This window comes from Pangasianodon hypophthalmus, chromosome 11 (assembly GCF_027358585.1).
Source record: "Pangasianodon hypophthalmus isolate fPanHyp1 chromosome 11, fPanHyp1.pri, whole genome shotgun sequence".
Taxonomy (NCBI): domain Eukaryota; kingdom Metazoa; phylum Chordata; class Actinopteri; order Siluriformes; family Pangasiidae; genus Pangasianodon; species Pangasianodon hypophthalmus.
The window spans coordinates 27,242,073-27,259,391 of NC_069720.1; the positions used below are offsets into that span (position 1 = coordinate 27,242,073).

At 40.2% G+C, this 17,319-nt stretch overlaps 1 protein-coding gene across 1 annotated transcript in view; it reads right to left on the reverse strand.

Annotated features, from left to right (window-relative positions):
• Positions 1-3,142: 3,142 nt before the first annotated feature.
• Positions 3,143-17,319, reverse strand: part of arih1l (ariadne homolog, ubiquitin-conjugating enzyme E2 binding protein, 1 like) — a 33,773-nt gene continuing 19,596 nt past the window's right edge. The window contains exons 2-14 of the mRNA XM_034308613.2: positions 10,238-10,305; positions 9,668-9,812; positions 8,287-8,379; positions 8,015-8,070; positions 7,834-7,900; positions 6,726-6,832; positions 6,538-6,580; positions 6,363-6,434; positions 6,064-6,194; positions 5,190-5,247; positions 4,305-4,565; positions 3,567-3,679; positions 3,143-3,405 (exon numbers count right to left, since the gene is read on the reverse strand). Coding sequence (XP_034164504.2) covers positions 3,321-3,405; positions 3,567-3,679; positions 4,305-4,565; positions 5,190-5,247; positions 6,064-6,194; positions 6,363-6,434; positions 6,538-6,580; positions 6,726-6,832; positions 7,834-7,900; positions 8,015-8,070; positions 8,287-8,379; positions 9,668-9,812; positions 10,238-10,305 — 1,299 coding nt within the window. The 3' untranslated portion in view covers positions 3,143-3,320. The remainder of the gene's footprint in view (positions 3,406-3,566; positions 3,680-4,304; positions 4,566-5,189; positions 5,248-6,063; positions 6,195-6,362; positions 6,435-6,537; positions 6,581-6,725; positions 6,833-7,833; positions 7,901-8,014; positions 8,071-8,286; positions 8,380-9,667; positions 9,813-10,237; positions 10,306-17,319) is intronic.

Below are 17,319 nucleotides of genomic sequence, written 5' to 3' on the forward strand. Positions count from 1 at the left end.
GTGAGGTCAGGTGCTGATGTTGGGTAAGGAGTCTCCAGTTCCAGTTCTTCCCAAAGGTGTCCAGTGGGGTTGAGGTCAGGGCTCTGTGCAGGACACTCGAGTTCTTCCACTCCAACCTTCACACACCATGTCTTCATGGCACATATACTGTATGAGTGTGATGGTCAGATGTCCTCAAACCTCTGACCATATAGTCTACTTACGATGTTCTTGATCACACATGCCAGCTGTGAATCATATAAGAAACAGACTAAGGAGAATTTATTAAATATGACAGTGATGTAGTGCTGCGTCCTGTTTAAGCAGCAGAAATACACTGTTCACATATCATTCTGAGAATTTATGAATTATGAGAAGACACTTTAATGAAAAAAAAAATACAGACTGTGTAATCTTTTAGGAAAACACACTACTTCTCAGCTAGGACAGATTATTAGGAAGTCATGAGAGTATGATACGATTCGTACACTTTTAAAACTACCTAACACATCTGCCACTAATTGTTCTTGAGCCAATAAAAAAATAAATAAATAAAAGAAACTCACACTTTTGAATGAGATTTATTTAAATAGGACAATTTTCATTTGTAAGAATGGTTATAACACATGAAAGCCACTGAAGACGAACACTTCTCCGACCAGAGGCAGTATTCATTTTCTTTCTTTTTTTTAAACTTGATATTCACACTTTGGTGAAGAGATCTCCCAGTACAGCCAACACTGGAGTCCTTTAGGCTTCTCACAATGGCGGTATTAAGGAAACACAAATAACTATGTACACTCCAGTCAACGGTTTAGAAAGTCGTTAGTCAGAGCTGTCACGTATCTTACAGACCAGATCATAGATCGAGTAGGTACATATCAGTGTCTGATGCCTTGGGAAATCGTTACCAAGCATTCAAACAGGTGTTGTACAAAACGCAGGAATAAAAGTGACTCATGGAAACGACTCGCAAAACTACATTTCCAAAGTAAAACGAGCCATTTTGCAGTAGGCATGTGCCAATATTAACGTCTCATAGCACAACGCAGAAGTATTAACGCCTCCTTTCTGCACATTTGGTTGATTTAATTGGGATTTGTCATGAATCAACACAAAATAGATCATAATATCAAAGTGTCGGGGGAAATCAAAGTAGTTTGCAAAAAGCTGTTTGTTTAGGTGTGAACTAAGAACTAATTTAAGGTCTAGGGGTGAATATTTATGCAATCACAACTTTTATTTTATTTTATTTTCCCTTTCTTCAATATTACAGGCTATTTTTTGTGTACATTCATGATATGTACCCAACTTTAAGTCCATTTCCAGGTTATTACACTACAAAATGTAGCCAAGTTTGGGAAGGAGGGTGTGAATACTTATGCAAGGCAACGCAAACACCTATCCTTTTCATGCTTTACAATATGACCATACAGAAAGCATTTGTGTAGTCACAGTGAACAGAAGGCCTGTGACTGTTTGGTGTGTTAGCCAGTGAATAATAATATAGACTCCTTTTTTGAATTGCGTAGTGCCGAATCTTGGCTAGCATCGTCACCATGCTATCCGCGTCCTCGAACGCTCCGAAGGTGCTGATTAGAAACAAAGAACTAGCAGGTAAAAGCTCTCGAGAAGCTTCTGTGGTGTCTGTGGAGTGTATAATCACTCTGCTGATTAGAACCGCATTTAGAATTGCACTTCTTCCATTTTGACCAAAATAAGTCATGTTAGACAGCTGAATGGGGCAGGCTTCATCCAAAATGGCTGACGAATGTAATGCAGGGAGGCGCGAGGAGGATATTGTGTGATATTCACAATAAAAAATATTGCACATGTCCAATATAGTAATTCATAGTAAATCATTCTTGGCACATGCCTACCTGCAGGTCAGTGATAAAGCAAGGTTAGACTTGTTCATCTGCTCCCTTCAACAACTGGAGTGTTTTTAGTTGCCAATCAAATGCACAAATGGACGACTTAAGGGAATAATTTGGTGCAAAAAAAAAAAAAAAAAAACACACACCACCAAAGTAGACATTTCTTCCCTTTAACCCAAAAGTATTCAATCAGCCATAACATTTAACATGTTTGATGTCCGACATGCTTCGTTTAGTTTTGCATTAGAGCTACAAGACTAACGTAACATGTAATGGATCTCTAGATCAATCAGTGGAAATCTTTCCTGCGAAATACAAGCCCAAATCTCTACTTATTATCTACTTATTACAAACAATCGGGAGATGGCGAGTTCGAATCCTGATGATGCCACAGCCGTGTGGAGCCACTCGCGAGAGACGGTGAGCTCACGTATGCAGAAGAGGGCTGACAGCTCTGTCGAAAAGATGTTCACGTTCAACATTTTGTAAACACATTTTTTACAAATTTGAGTTTACAGAATGGGACTCTCACACTAACAATCCCATGCAGCTATTTGAGCACTCTGCCTACATTACAGTAAGTCATACTGTGCTCTAAAGCACACAGGAAGTCTGTGTGACAGAACTGAAGAAATGGCTGCAGTTTGGTGCAGAAAAGATCCGTGTGAGGACCTTTAGCCTTGTAGCTGAGATGCAAAACTAAAGAAACGAACAGACACAAGTACGGGTATGAAAGTGCATTTGATTTTTTTTTCTCCCCCCGAACCATTCCTTTACGTTTAAGGCTACTTTTACTCTGCTGCTGTCTTTATGGTAATGTGGTTTCTATCCTCTAGCATTCGAGTCTTAACAAAATAAAAACATAAACCTTATATGTATGAAGTTGAAGAGTAGCCCTCTCACACACACTGGGTTTACACACCTTGTGAATATCTGTAAAGAATAAATACTCGTTGATGAAAGAAAAAAAAAAAAAAATGAAGGAGAGAGAAAATGCGTCTCACGCCATGTTCCATGCACGCAAGTTATTTACAGATTGAAATGCACGACTCCTTTGTCAACACCTAAAGGCTTTTTGTTCTTAAGGAAAAACTTTAAGAAAGCTTTAAGCCAGGTGTTCCTGACAAACTACGCATGGCTCTGATGTGGAAAACCATGCTCGAGACAAAACCCATTTAAACCAAACTGATAAAAAATAAAAGATAGAGAGAGGAAAAAAAAAAAAAAAGCTAGTGAGGAAGTGTCCATGAACGCCACCGCTGACAAACTACACTGCAATACTGACATTGGGGTTTCGTCTTTAATAAAGCTACCTTTTTATTAGGATAAAATTAATTTAGAATCTCAATAAAAACAAACAGAACAGGCATGAAAAAGGATGCAGTATGTAGAGGATGTGTGGAGATGGCCGAGAGTGTTTTCTGAATCCTCCTCGCAGAGAGTTTATGTTTCGAGGAATCTTCCTCAGTCCTCTAAATACTCCCATAAGTCCTTCTCATAGCCCTCGTGCACGTGCTGCAGCAGAACTCGCCGTCGACTCTCGCAGTATCTGCACCAGAGATACAGAGTGAGGAATAAAATCACAGATGAGCAGCTTCTCGTACTGGTTACGACATATGTTTGCTTTTTTTTTTTTTTAAATTATAACAGCACTGGTGAATTCGCTAAAAAAAAAAACCCATCATGCTAAAACTACGTACGTCACCTCACCTATACTTATCTTGGACTTTCTGTTTGATATCTTGCAAGGAATCCTGGGAGATGTCTCGCTCCAGATAGCCTGACAGCACCTCTGTGGCGTTCTCCAGGTCAGCCTGATTGTTCTGAAGGACAGAGAAAAGATTAGGCTGGTAGAGATGTGCGAATGAATGAATGAATGAATGAATGAATGAATGCGTGTGGGTTCCGCCATTTTGTTTCAGGAGGTCGTGTGAATTTCAACATGGCCGACAGTTTAACTAGCTACCTCTCGTAGCTACAGCATGTGAAATGGTGAAATGGTTACGTTTTATCAGATTAGTTCATTTGTTGTGGCTAATCGTGCAATCGCTCTGAAAGTACCTAGCTTTGTTGAACTGAGAAATCTGGCCGCTAGATCACTCCCTCAGTCTTTTCTTAAACACATCCTTTTTTATATATTAATATTAATATAATTTCTAAGTAAACCTATTATGTTAGATAGAACTCTAACATATGTAATCTTTCAAACACTATAAAATAACTTCGAAATGATCTAACAAGCAATGAATGTTCTGTATTATGTGAAATGTATAATGAATTATTTATTTATGGAGTGTGATATGATTTTTCTGGTATAAGGGAATAGTTATCACACTCCAAACATAACTAAATAACCACGTATACCAAATTTATACGTTTTTTTTTTTGATTCAACAAAAGTTATTTGACGGCCAGTATTCATGCTGACAAAGTGCAAAGTGCAGACACCTCGAAAATGATGGACTGGTTGTTCTTCTTGAGGTAGAAGGCAAAGACGTAGGTGAACATGAGTGTGGATCGGCACTGGCACAGCACGTCCACGGCCTTCTTCAGGAACTGCACCTCGATCCACGACATGTTGTGCTGCTGCATCTCCTCCATCTTCTGCTTGACCTGCGCGTACAGCTTGTGCTCGAAGCGCAGGCTCTGCATGTGGTTCATGTAGCGGTTGCAGTAGAAAAGGTAACGCTGCAGTGCTGCACGGGAACGCTGTGCACAATACACACACACACACACACACACACACACACACATGCAGGTTTGCACACTAGCACATATATAAGCTGTACACCATATTCCCTGCTTCAGCAGAAATTAACAGGAAGCATGGTATGTACTCAACAAATACCTAATCGCACTTCTTTTTCTTCCCCTCAATGCTAAAATCACTTAAAATCATTTATTACAATAAAACAGCATGTTGTCTCACAATCCCTCATTACGAAGTATTAATCAGCTTATTTCATTCATTCTTTACTTTTCACCTCCTGCCACCTAGTGGACGCATTCGCATTCCTTCCAACTATGAAGGGAGACACCTCTGCTCCTGGCCACACTCCTTCACTAATATGTGGCTGCAGAAGGATAAACCAGGCCTTAGACTGAATGCTTGCGCGGGGAATCACTAGTAATAATTAAATTAGCTGCATGTGAAACGTGTGAAAAGCCTGCACTAGAGCAGTTAATCAAACAGACCAGAAGGATGGGAGAGATCCATTTCTCACTATAGTATTCTGTAAAACTATTATTAGACTGTATGTTAATCGTGATCATTTTCATACAGTTTTCTTCTTCCAGCTTGCATGTGTGTGTATCGTAAATACTGTACACTACCTCTTGGGCGTCTCGGGCCGCCTTTGCGTCGTCTTCATTGTAGCGATTGCAGTTGTACCTGGAGAACACAAGAGAGCGTGTTGTGAGAGCGTGCTACACCATTCATCAGGGGTCTAACAATACACTCTCGTCATGATTTGATTCGATTCATGAGTCGATTTCGATTCTCAGAATATTTCAAACCAAATTTGAATGAAGAAATATGATGACTGAAAAGACCCCTTTGTTTTTGATTCAGAAATTAAAAAATGTGCTTTTTTTTGTCTGTACCAAACTAAATAAATCAAAAATTGCTACCAAAAGAGGTTTAATATAGTAAACAAAAAAAATGTAATACAGGTTCACCATATCTTAAATAAATAAATAAATTTATAAATCATCCCAAAACTTGACTGAATAAACAAAGTCTCTGACCCAGGGAAAATGATCGATTGAAACACAATGAGCTCCGTGCCAGCGCCTGAGGCTTCAGTTTAACCAGAAATAGAGCTCCAAAGTCGGCTAAAATGCCCGATTTCAGCGACCTCGTGCTCAGGCACTGTAGATCACAGCGCTGCAGGTCTGGTGTCGTTTTTAACGGTGATAACATACTCGTGTTACTATATAGCGTATATCGTGTATCAGTCTTTGCAATCCAGAGCTCAGGAAAGGCACAGGCTCTCCATGAAAGAAAGCGTTCACGCGGCCAGCGTGCTCTCTATGCATTTTAATTCTGTGGTTTGTACAGATTGGGATTAAACAGTACAATTGCTTTAAACCTATAATTAATAGAATGCTCACATCGCACATTTCCACCTTTTTTTGCATCACGATGCATCGTTACAGCCCTACCATTCAGTCACACTCCAGTGTGGGCTGGGTGAAGTGCACTCACCAGGCCGAGCCGTGAGGCTCCCAAGGACCCAAACACACCCAACAGAACTCCGCCTTACAGTTCTGGTTACGGCAAACCATGTGGTTACAACCGCCGTCCTTTTCGATGGTCACATGGCACTTGGGACACTCCTGATTATACACACACACCAGACTATTGTCAAATTCACCATAATTGTATGTGAGCAGTGATTTGGATAATTAATTACAAGGCCATTAGAAACCATTACTAAGCTAGATGTTGTCGTTTTTATGATGTAAAAACACAAGGTGTGTAGATCTTCCAATTTTCTTCCATACCTTGGTATTTGCTGCAATCCAGTTAGATGTTTCACTGTCGTCATCACATTTCTTAATCCATTTCCTCAACCACTAGAGGGAAGAGAGCGAATAAAGACATGCACAAAATAAGAAAAGCACATTCTTTAACGTTGGAAGACTTTAGTGTTCGGTAATGATATCGACGTGAACACACCTTACACTTCACTGGGTCGTGCCAGTTCTCTCCACAATTGAAGCTAAGTAGATAAAACAAGAGTTAAATTGATTAGCAAACATCCAGAAGACACTAAACGCAGTCAGCCAGTGTTCAGTGATGTGCATTCTGTCCATTCGGTCAGATCAAACCAGAGGGTTATTTTTTTTATTTAATTTTTTTTTTACCAGAACTGTCTCCCGCATTTGCAGCGCACTGGTTTGGCATCTGGATACTGGACCTTAACCACATGATGGCAGTCAGGAGCCGGACACCATTTTAAAAGTCTATTACACTACAGGAAGAGAGCAGAAAATACACAGTCTTCAGTCATCAGTCACTGAAACTACTGAAACTGAGTAAAGAATGTGTGTTCACAGTTCCCCTGTTTATCCATCCAAATATCAATCACAGTAGGCTACGGACGGATATACGCTCTCCGCATGCCTTCTCATGCTAATGCCTTTAACAAAACCAAAGTTAAATTATAACACTCTGACTGTTTTTATGCCACGGCCAATACCCAAGAGAACAACCTTGCAAATATTCATAGACCAGCTAGTTAGCTCTCCTGGTTATAGCCTTGCTAAAATCCCTCTTTGATACAACATTGACGAAAAACCTGAACATTTGTCGTAGCGGTCATGTCCTGTGTAAACTTTTAGCAAGTCCAGTAAAGCTGAACTTTTTACACGAGCATCTAGGAAATATTAAATGATCACCGTCTACGGTCTACTGTCATCACAGTTATGTTTTAGAGTCTATTTCCATTCATTCATCTTCAGTAACCGCCTTATCCTGATCGGGGGTGTGGTGTCTCCAGGGATCCGGGAACAATCCCGGGAACACAGGGCTTCAGTGGGAATATACCTGGGATGGAACGCCTGTCAATCACAGGGCACCATGCACGCACACACACACACACTTTCACACACTCCTTCATAGCTAAGCGCAATTTATCATAGCCGATACACCTACCACCATGTGTATTTGGGAGGGAGAACCAGAGAACCCTGAGGAAACCCACAGGGAAAACATGCAATACTCCATACAGACAGAAACCCGAGCTCAGGAATCGAACCGGGGACGGCTAGCCTCTGCGTCATCATGCTACCCTTTAGATAATATGCAGTTTGTGAACCGACTACAAGTTGGTGTGTTTGACTCACACCAAACCACCTAAAGTGTTGAGGGGAAAAAAATGCTAATAATTGCATTTCAAATTATAAACACAGTGTGTGTTTGATGGCTAGCGAGATCATGTGACTGCAGGGAAATCCTCATCGGGACTCTTACCTCTACAAAACTATTCGTGATTAGATGTTGGTACTTCAGCTTCACTTTTGAGTCGGTGATCAACCGCCTGCAACACACACACACACACACACACACACACACACACACACACACACACTCAGTTCAACTACTGGTAATTTATCCTAAATGAAGACAATTAAATTCCCAAAGCAGAACTTACATTACAGTGTTGTCATCAACCAAAATATCACAGTTGTGAGCAGGACATGAGATGGTCTGGAGAGGGAAGAAAAAAACACACACACACACACACACACACACACACAACATATAATGTGCATCTGTAATATGCCAATATCAGTGTATAATGAACTATCTGGCTGACTCAACAGGCTTGAAAATGATTATAACTAGTAATTATAAATATGTCTCGAAACAGATATTACAACTGAACCAGTTTTAACTGTTCACAGGATGTTTAGTGAAACTTGCCTGACCCATCCCCTCTTCTATAATTTTGGTGGTCAGGTAGTCCCCCCAGCACTGCATGCAGAATTTGTGTCCACACTCCAGACCTGTGAAATACTGAAGGAAAAAAAACGAAAAAAAACAAAAAAAAAATTACATCACATTTATGAGTCATGCTCTGAAAGGAAAGAGTTGATTCAATCTGGAAAACTGGCAGAACACTGAGCCAAGGGAAGACAAAAATCTCTTAATGTAGACATTAGTCTTCACTAACTACAAAGTTCTCTGGTAAAAAATCACTTTTTTTTTTTTTTTTTTTTTTTTTAAGTTAAGCTTAAATAACACTGAAGTTAAATATACTGCATATCTGAAGAATGTTAGGATTATAGCTTTAGCATCCTAGTAACAATGAGTCAAGGGTTCAAAACTAAATTCTCCAGGAAGAGTTGAGAAAAATGACAACCATAACCTGGACACTCCACACAGCCGGGCTTTACGGAAGAGTGACGAGCCGTATGCAATTCCGTTTGGACAAGGTAGAGATTCAGCAAACGTGGAAAAAAAGGTTCTTGGGTCTTTTTGGCACAAAATGCCAAACGTTTGATGGAAACCCAACGCTGTTCACCGATTGAGAGCACCATCCACATGGTGAAGCACGGTGGTGGTAGCATCACGTGGTGTGTCACCCTTGGCGTCTTGGTTGCGTCTCTGATTAATCGTCCCTTTACCCGCTCACTGACTTTTGGTGGATGGTCTCCTGTAGGCGGAGTTGTGCTTGTGCCATTTGGGATGTTTGAAGTTTGGTATATTTCTTTATAACCAGATCCTGATTGATGCTTTTTCAGAACTTCGCCCCAGACTTGTTTTGATAGCTCCTTGGTCTTCATTAGGCTGTTTGTTTAGGTATGTTCTCGCAACACCTACAACACACGACGTGTTTCTGAATCGTTTTTAGACGTGAGTGTGACTTACATCAAGCGCAGCACACAGGAGTTGATTGCAAGCCAGCTACAGTGGGAACTGGAGTGCACATACTGTATATACATGGCGGTTTACGGTAACTAGCCTTCACATAGTGAGAAAATGTTGAGCAGTAGTGTACTACGGGCCGTTTCAGTATTATTTATGTTGGCTCTGGAGGGTGTGATTTTAGAAAGAATGTACAGGTAATTTTTTTATTCAATATGTGCACCAAATAAAAGTAAAAAAAAAAAAAAAAAAAAAAAAAAAAAGAATAGCAAGGCAAATGTAAGGAGTGGCCTCTTTAATTCCAAATTTAGCCAAGAAAGCAGAAAAGCACAGCTCTGAGGTGTCTCCCATATATCACAGTAGCAATGAGGCAAAAACTGTAAATGCTCCAGATGCTGTCAGCCCTGAAACATCATGTTTGAGCTATGTTACTGACCGAAGTGGGATAGTTCAGGTAGCAGATCTGGCAATGCATGTCCTGATTAGACGAGCGCGTGCTCATCGGTCTCGTCCTCGCCTTCTTACTGGGGTTAATGACGTGGCACTCCGAGAATAATTTATCCAGATTCCCGTCAAAGTACCTGAGGAGGAAAACAGATTATAGTCAGAAGTCAGAGTCATAAAACATGATAATTGATTCATCTGCGGGGGTTTTTTCCCCCAATTACCTGACTAGCTTGATTATTTTAAAAATACATTAATATATACTTATGAATATTTACATTAATTTGCTATATTAACTTTGCCGTGCATGTGTGTGTGTGTGTGTGTGTGTGTGTGTGTGTGTGTGTGTGTGTGTGTGTGTGGTGTGAATCGTTTTCGATGTGTGGAATCGACTCCAGTGCTTTGAGGTTGACTCTTGCCCTGCGTTCACACTACTGTGATTGACAAGTCGACTTTATATTTGGCAGGAAAACGGTAACACACACTTTGTCTCCATCAACGCCACGTTAACCGTTTTGCTAAAATTCTCCAGACACAGAAAGGGGACGAGGAGAACACTTGCCTCTCCATGAGCTTCTCTTTGTCCCAGTTGAAGTGACTGAGCAGTATTCTGGTTATAGTAGCTGGGTTCTGCAATAAACACGACACATTAACAGACAAGTAGCTTAATAATCATGACACATTAACGTATCATACACATTACTGATAAATAAACTCCAGCAGATAGCGTGTTCTAATTGAGGATAAGTATGAAAAACTGGAATTCATAGGCCGTGCTGATAGTGCTGGCATTTCTATCTATGGATTTTATTCCCAGCGTTTTCAGGAAAAACAAAAACAAAAAACACCTTCTGGTTCACGCCGTTGGGTTTAAATTCAAATACAGACACAGATATTTGAAGCAGTAAACAGATACTGATAGAGTTCTTGCATTACACCACTCATGTAAATCATGTGGTTTTTTTTTTTGGTTTTTTTTGGTAGCTGTGCTAAAAATCCATCCCTCCACCTGTTCACTCACTCACTCACTCAAAAGCAACCGCTTCCAAACCAGACCCGAAATAATTTGTTGTTCAGTGGTACAAATTAGGCTACTTTTTTATTTTGTGAAATAAAACCAACTAGGTTAATAGAACTGAAACTAAGTCTGGCCAAACTGAAAGCAACTGAACATGAAGTGAAGGATTTGATTATATATTTTACAGTTTCGTCAAATCGTAAACTATATAATAAGAGCGCGCTTGTATTGTACTCAGCCTTTACGTGTTATGTTTGAGATCACGCGTCGAACAGACAGGAGTTTCAAGCTCATGTATGAAGACAGTAACTCAAATAATCACTCTTTCCAACCGTGCTGAGCAGAAAAGCATCTCAGAGCAGCAGAAGAGCACACAGGGTTCCAGGCCTGTCAGCCAAGAACAAGAATCTGAGGCTACAACGAGAACAGGCTCAACGAACTGCGGCCACGCTGACTTGGGAAACGAAGGGGGCGTGGCCAGACATACATAACGTGAGCTGAGATGCGTCAGAGAAATACGTTCTGTAAATTCTGGTTTTGTGATAATTGGAATTTATCGCCGATTCCCGATGCGATCGTCAATCGTCTCACGGCCAACGTGAGCTCTGGTGACTAGGCAGCGTTTGTTCGCAAACCTCACCATAATCGTAACCGTCGATGTGGTGGAGCTTTCTGTGTATTAAAAAAGTCTTACGTATCAGCGGTCAGTACGTTTTCCCACACAGGAGAGTCTTCAGGTCTCTGCACTTTCCAGGTCCTTGTTAACATGATAACTCGAGGATTTTTATCTTATTAACTTCAGGGTTCGTAGAGAAAATTACAGCTGCTACAATGCAAGTGATAACAGGATCTAGCTTGTTCTCATGGACGTATATATAAACGGTTAAAACTGTAAATGTTTAAAAGGCACTGTGTGTGTCCTTAGTGAAATACGCTCTGCGTTCACGCCAAGTCGGAATTACCGTAATTACTAGATGACAACCTGGATGTTCTACTCGGAGCTGTTCACGTCCTGTTCACTGGGAATTATGCGTTTTTATATGCCAGAATGAATCCGTGTGAGATGATGATGATGTCGACAACTGCAAAATACATAACTCCAACATTAAATCACACTTTTATGCGATTGCTAATACTGAAGAACACAGAAAGCGCATCAGGTAACAATAACATGTTGATTATTAATAACGCAGGAGTTGGTAATGCGTTGTTGCAAAACTTAAACAGTAAGATAACAGTAAGTTTCAGATTAATCTTGCATTATTAAGACATTAATAACAGTCAATTATACGAATTTTTACGCAGAAACATTACGAGATAACTACTTCACTACATTTTACTGCTGAAGCCGCTGCCGTTTTGAGTGTTTCCGCATGACGTTGTCGGAGCTCTCCAAAAATTCCTAGTTTGCACATTATAATTACGAGTTCTACGAGGATGTGAACGCTTTTTACAAGTTGGAATCTGGTAATTACGGTAATTACGGCGGGGCGTAAACGCAGCTACGCTGTAATCGTTGGCAAATTGCTGTGGTTTTTTTTCTCAGGATGAATAAATCTCTTCAGGAAGTGCAGATATTGGAAAACACTCAGCTTCAGGCTGCATCACGCCACCCACGCGCTGATTATTTTCCTATAACAGCACAGCCCTGTGTTGATGACTGTGTTCATTTCATATCAACTGGGCTGGATTTCCAAACAGAATAAACTGGTGTTACAGAAAAGGAGGAAAATCTCCTCGATCAGGACAAACAGACAGCACAGTGCACAGTTCAACATATGAAGCATAAAGTACAGAAAGTAGAACTTATGACAAAATAAATAGTATGAATCTCCTCAGAGTCATGACATGTTAAAGCCAAAAAAAAAAAGATAATAAAATTAAATAAATAAATAAATAAATCTCCTTAGAGTCAGGGCATATTAAAGCCAAAATAATTAATGAACAAACAAACAAACAAACAAACAAATAAATATCCTCAGAGTCAAGACATGTTAAAGCCAAAATAATAAATAAATAAATAAATAATTTAAATAAATAAATAGAATTTCGCGCCGAGCAGTTGGCAGTGAAGTCTTGTAGCTCCTCAAAGTTTTTTCTTTTGACATATTTTTGACAGCTACTGTTATATTTGCGTATTGTCCTGTGGACATTGCTATGGGAAGAAGAATCTACACAAGGAATGACCTTTTACTACAACGGAGTAACTCTGGAGTGCATCACCCTATTCCCGCTGAGCTGAAGAGGTCTCACCGTCAAGCTGATGCTAAAGTAAAGGCTCGGAGATGGAGATACAAACCTTTCCTACCCTCCATCATCATGAGGAACGTCAACTCTATAGTGAACATCAGCGAGGAGCTGGAAGCACTGGTTAGGACCCAGAGAGAATTTCGTGAGTGTAGCCTGATGTGTTTTACTGAGACCTGGGTGAATCAAAACACTGAAGACTCCTGTGTGAATGTGCCTGACTTCACCCTGGAACGTGCAGACAGAGATGCTCAGGCAAGTGGCAAGACAAAGGGTGGAGGACTTGCTTTATTTGTAAACAAGAGATGGTGTAACCCTGGTCATATTACTGTCAAGGAGAAGATATGCTGTCAGGACATTGAGCTTTTGGCAGTTGGTCTCAGACCATATTATATTCCCAGGGAATTCAGTCATATCATCGCAATACTTGTTTACATTCAACCAAGAGCAAATGCTAATGTCTCTTGTGAAGTCATCCATGAGACTGTTGCCAGGATACAAATTCAACATTCTGAGGCCCTCATTATAATATCAGGAGATTTTAACCATGTGACTCTCACCTCACACCTGACTGGATTTTACCAGTTTGTCACCTGTCCTACCAGAGAAGGTAAAACACTGGATCTACTACATGCAAGTGTCAAGGAGGCCTAGACCTCTACTGCCTTACCACCACCACAGGTCAGATCACAGCCTGGTCTTACTGCACACCTGTTATAAACCCTGTGTACTGAAGCAACCTGCAACCACCATCTCAGTCAGGAAATGGACACCTGAGGCTGTGGAGTCTCTAAGGGACTGCTTTGAATGTACTGACTGGACACTATTATACCTACAAAGTCTGTGCAATGTTTCCCAAATAACAAACCCTGGATCACTGGTGACATCAAGGCTATCCTTAACCAGAAAAAGAAGGCATTTAAAGATGGAGACAAAGAAAGGCTCAAACATGTCCAATATGAGCTGAAGAGGAAATTGAAGGAAAAACAAAATAGAGGACTACAAAAACAAAATAGAGAAAGACCTACAGCAGAATAACATCAGAGAAGTGTGGATGATGTGGGTGATGTGGACAGAGCCAATGAACTCAACAAGTTCTTCAACAGGTTTGATTTTACTGTTACAAATGCAGCCTGTACACACACAACCCCTCATTCTTCCTCTATGTCTCCTCCTCCATCTACTCCAACTCCTTTGCCTACACCTGTGTGCATCTCCACCCCTGCAGCTTTGCCCCCTCCTTCACCTGAGCATGCTCCACCATCTGTCACAGTAACAGGGGTGAGGCTGCAGTTACGAAGACTGTGCCGTGGGAAGGCAGCTGGCCCAGATGGTGTTTGTCCTAGACTGCTTAAGGACTGTGCTGCTCAACTGTGTGAGCCTCTGCAGAGCATCTACAACCTGAGTCTAAAATTGGGGAGGGTTCCGGCTCTGTGGAAAACATCTTGTATAGTTCCAGTACCTAAAGTAAAGTGTCCAGCTGAACTAAATGACTATAGGCCGGTGGCTCTCACATCCCACATTATGAAGGTTCTGGAGAGGATGATTCTGCACCTACTGAGACTCGAGGTTAAACACGCAATGGATCCCCTGCAGTTCGCTTACAGAGAGCACATTGGTGTGGATGATGCTGTCCTCTACATGTGTCACCGTGTTTTGTCTCATCTGGAAGAACCCGCAAGTTACGTGAGGATTATGATCTTTGATTTTTCGAGTGCATTCAGTACCATCCAACCAATCATCCTAAGAGACAAACTGAAAGGGTTGAGGGTTGACCTCTCATTTGTGTCCTGGATCACTGACCTGACAGAAAGGCCCCAGTTTGTCAGGCTGGGGAACTGCATCTCTGCTAGAGTTCTAAGCAGCACAGGGGCTCCACAGGGGACTGTTTTGGCTCCATTCCTGTTCACACTGTACACAGCAGACTTCACCTACAATTCTGAGTATTGCCACATTCAGAAGTATTCTGATGATACTGCGATTGTTGCATGTATCAGGAATGGACAGGAAGAGGAGTACAGAGCCCTGATAAAATCCTTCAGTGACTGGAGTCACAAAAACTGCCTCCTAGTAAACACCTCTAAAACCAAGGAGATGGTAGTGGATTTTCGAAGGGCTAAACCCCCTCCTTATCCAGTCAGCATCTACGGGGCGGAGATTGAAGTGGTGCCAGCCTACAGATATCTAGGCGTGCACCTGGACAGTAAGTTGGACTGGTCACTTCACACAGATGTACAATATAAAAAGGGCAGAGACGGCTTTTCCTCCTAAGACGGCTTAGGTCCTTCGACATCTGCAGGAAGATGCTACATATGTTTTACAAAACTACAGTAGCAAGTGTGCTGTTTTATGCTGCAGTCTGCTGGGAGGCATAAAGCAGAAGGATGCAAGGTGGATGGACAAACTGGTGCAAAAAGCTTCTTCAGTGACTGGAATGAGGTCTGAATCACTGCAGGCCGTGGTGGAGAGACGCACACAGAAAAAGCTAGAGGCCATTCTGGAATCTCCTGACCATCTCCTACACAACACCCTGATGGACCAGAGGAGCAGCTGCAGTGGACGACTCACCTCAGTGCGCTGCAGGACTGAACGATACAGGAGATCCTTCATCCCCACTGCCATCAGGCTCTACAACACCTTAGCCAATGGCAGATGACTAATCACTACTCTCACTCTCATTACTTTACTACTTCACTACTCTCACTACTTTCTACTACTCTCACTACTTCACTACTCTCACTACTTCACTACTCTCACTACTTTCTACTGCTCTCACTACTTCACTACTCTCACTACTTCACTACTCTCACTACTTTCTACTGCTCTCACTACTTCACTACTCTCACTCTCATTACTTTACTTACTTTACTACTTCACTACTCTCACTACTTTCTACTGCTCTCACTACTTTTTACTGCTCTCACTACTTTTTACTGCTCTCACTACTTTTTACTGCTCTCACTACTTTTTACTGCTCTCACTACTTTCTTTCTTACTTATCTACAAGACTACCTGAATTTCCCTTCAGGGATTAATAAAGTTTATCTTATCTTATCTTATCTTATAAATAAATAAATAACCTCAGAGTCAGGACGTGTTAAAGCCAAAATAAAAAAAAAATAATAATAATATAATAAATAAGTAAGTAAGTAAGGAAATAAATAAATAAATAAATCTCCTCAGAGTCAGGACATGTTAAAGCCAAACTAATAATAATAATAATAATAATAATAATAATAATAATAATAATAAAACGAAACTAATAAAAATGAAAAGAAACAATTAACACCAGTGACTAACCACGCTCTGATAATTAATACATTTTAATTAATTACATATCAGTAAGAACGTTTAGTTATTGTTTTGTGTTTATTCATTAATTCAGTCTCCGTTGCCAGGCAAAGTTTCAGAGGTTCGCTAGCTAAAAGCTACATCACACAGCGCTAATGCTAATGCTAATGCTAGAACCAGATCATGACGGAAACACAAAACTGAAGCTTTTTTTTAAATAATAAAATGAAACACACAGTATTAAAGCAGTAGACAAGCCCATGTATGAGAGTCGCTGTGCAGTGAGGTTTTATTAGCTTAGCTTAGCCTTGTGAGGTAAACTAGCTGCTAGCTCAGCTAACAGAAGCCTGACGTCAACAAACACTGAAATTATTATTTTTAAATAAAATAAAAACACGGCCGCATGTTGTGCCTTTCTGTGTGTTTTTTTCTACACAAACTCTCCAGACTAAGGAGAATATTCCGCCAATTTATTATTATTATTATTATTATTATTATTATTATTAGTTTCACTGGGAACATGCTAAGCTAGTTAGCTAACATGCTAAATGTTCTCAGGAATAAATTAAATGTAAATAAAATCAGGAAAAATCAAAGACTCTCAGATATAGAACGTTAGATATTAATTTGGCACTAATTTTAATATTTAGAGTTTCATTTTTATTTTTATTTGCTTTAAAATCCTTTTAATTATTTTATTTTATATAAATATACACATCCGTATATATATTTTATTTTATACATACTTAATTTTGTGATTTTTTTATTTTTGCCTCATCTTTTATTTTATTCTGTGCATTCTGTTATTTTTTTATTAATTTATGTTACTACAGACTGTACAACACTGAGCTTTACTATTATTATTATTATTATTATTATTATTATTATAGTATGTAGTAATGTGTATCTCTCTCTCTCTCTCTCTCTGTCCTGTGTTTATCTCTCTCTCTGTGTCCTGTGTTTATCTCTCTCTCTCTCTCTCTCTCTCTCTCTCTGTCCTGTGTTTATCTCTCTCTCTCTGTGTCCTGTGTTTCTCTCTCTCTCTGTGTCCTGTGTTTATCTCTCTCTCTCTGTCCTGTGTTTATCTC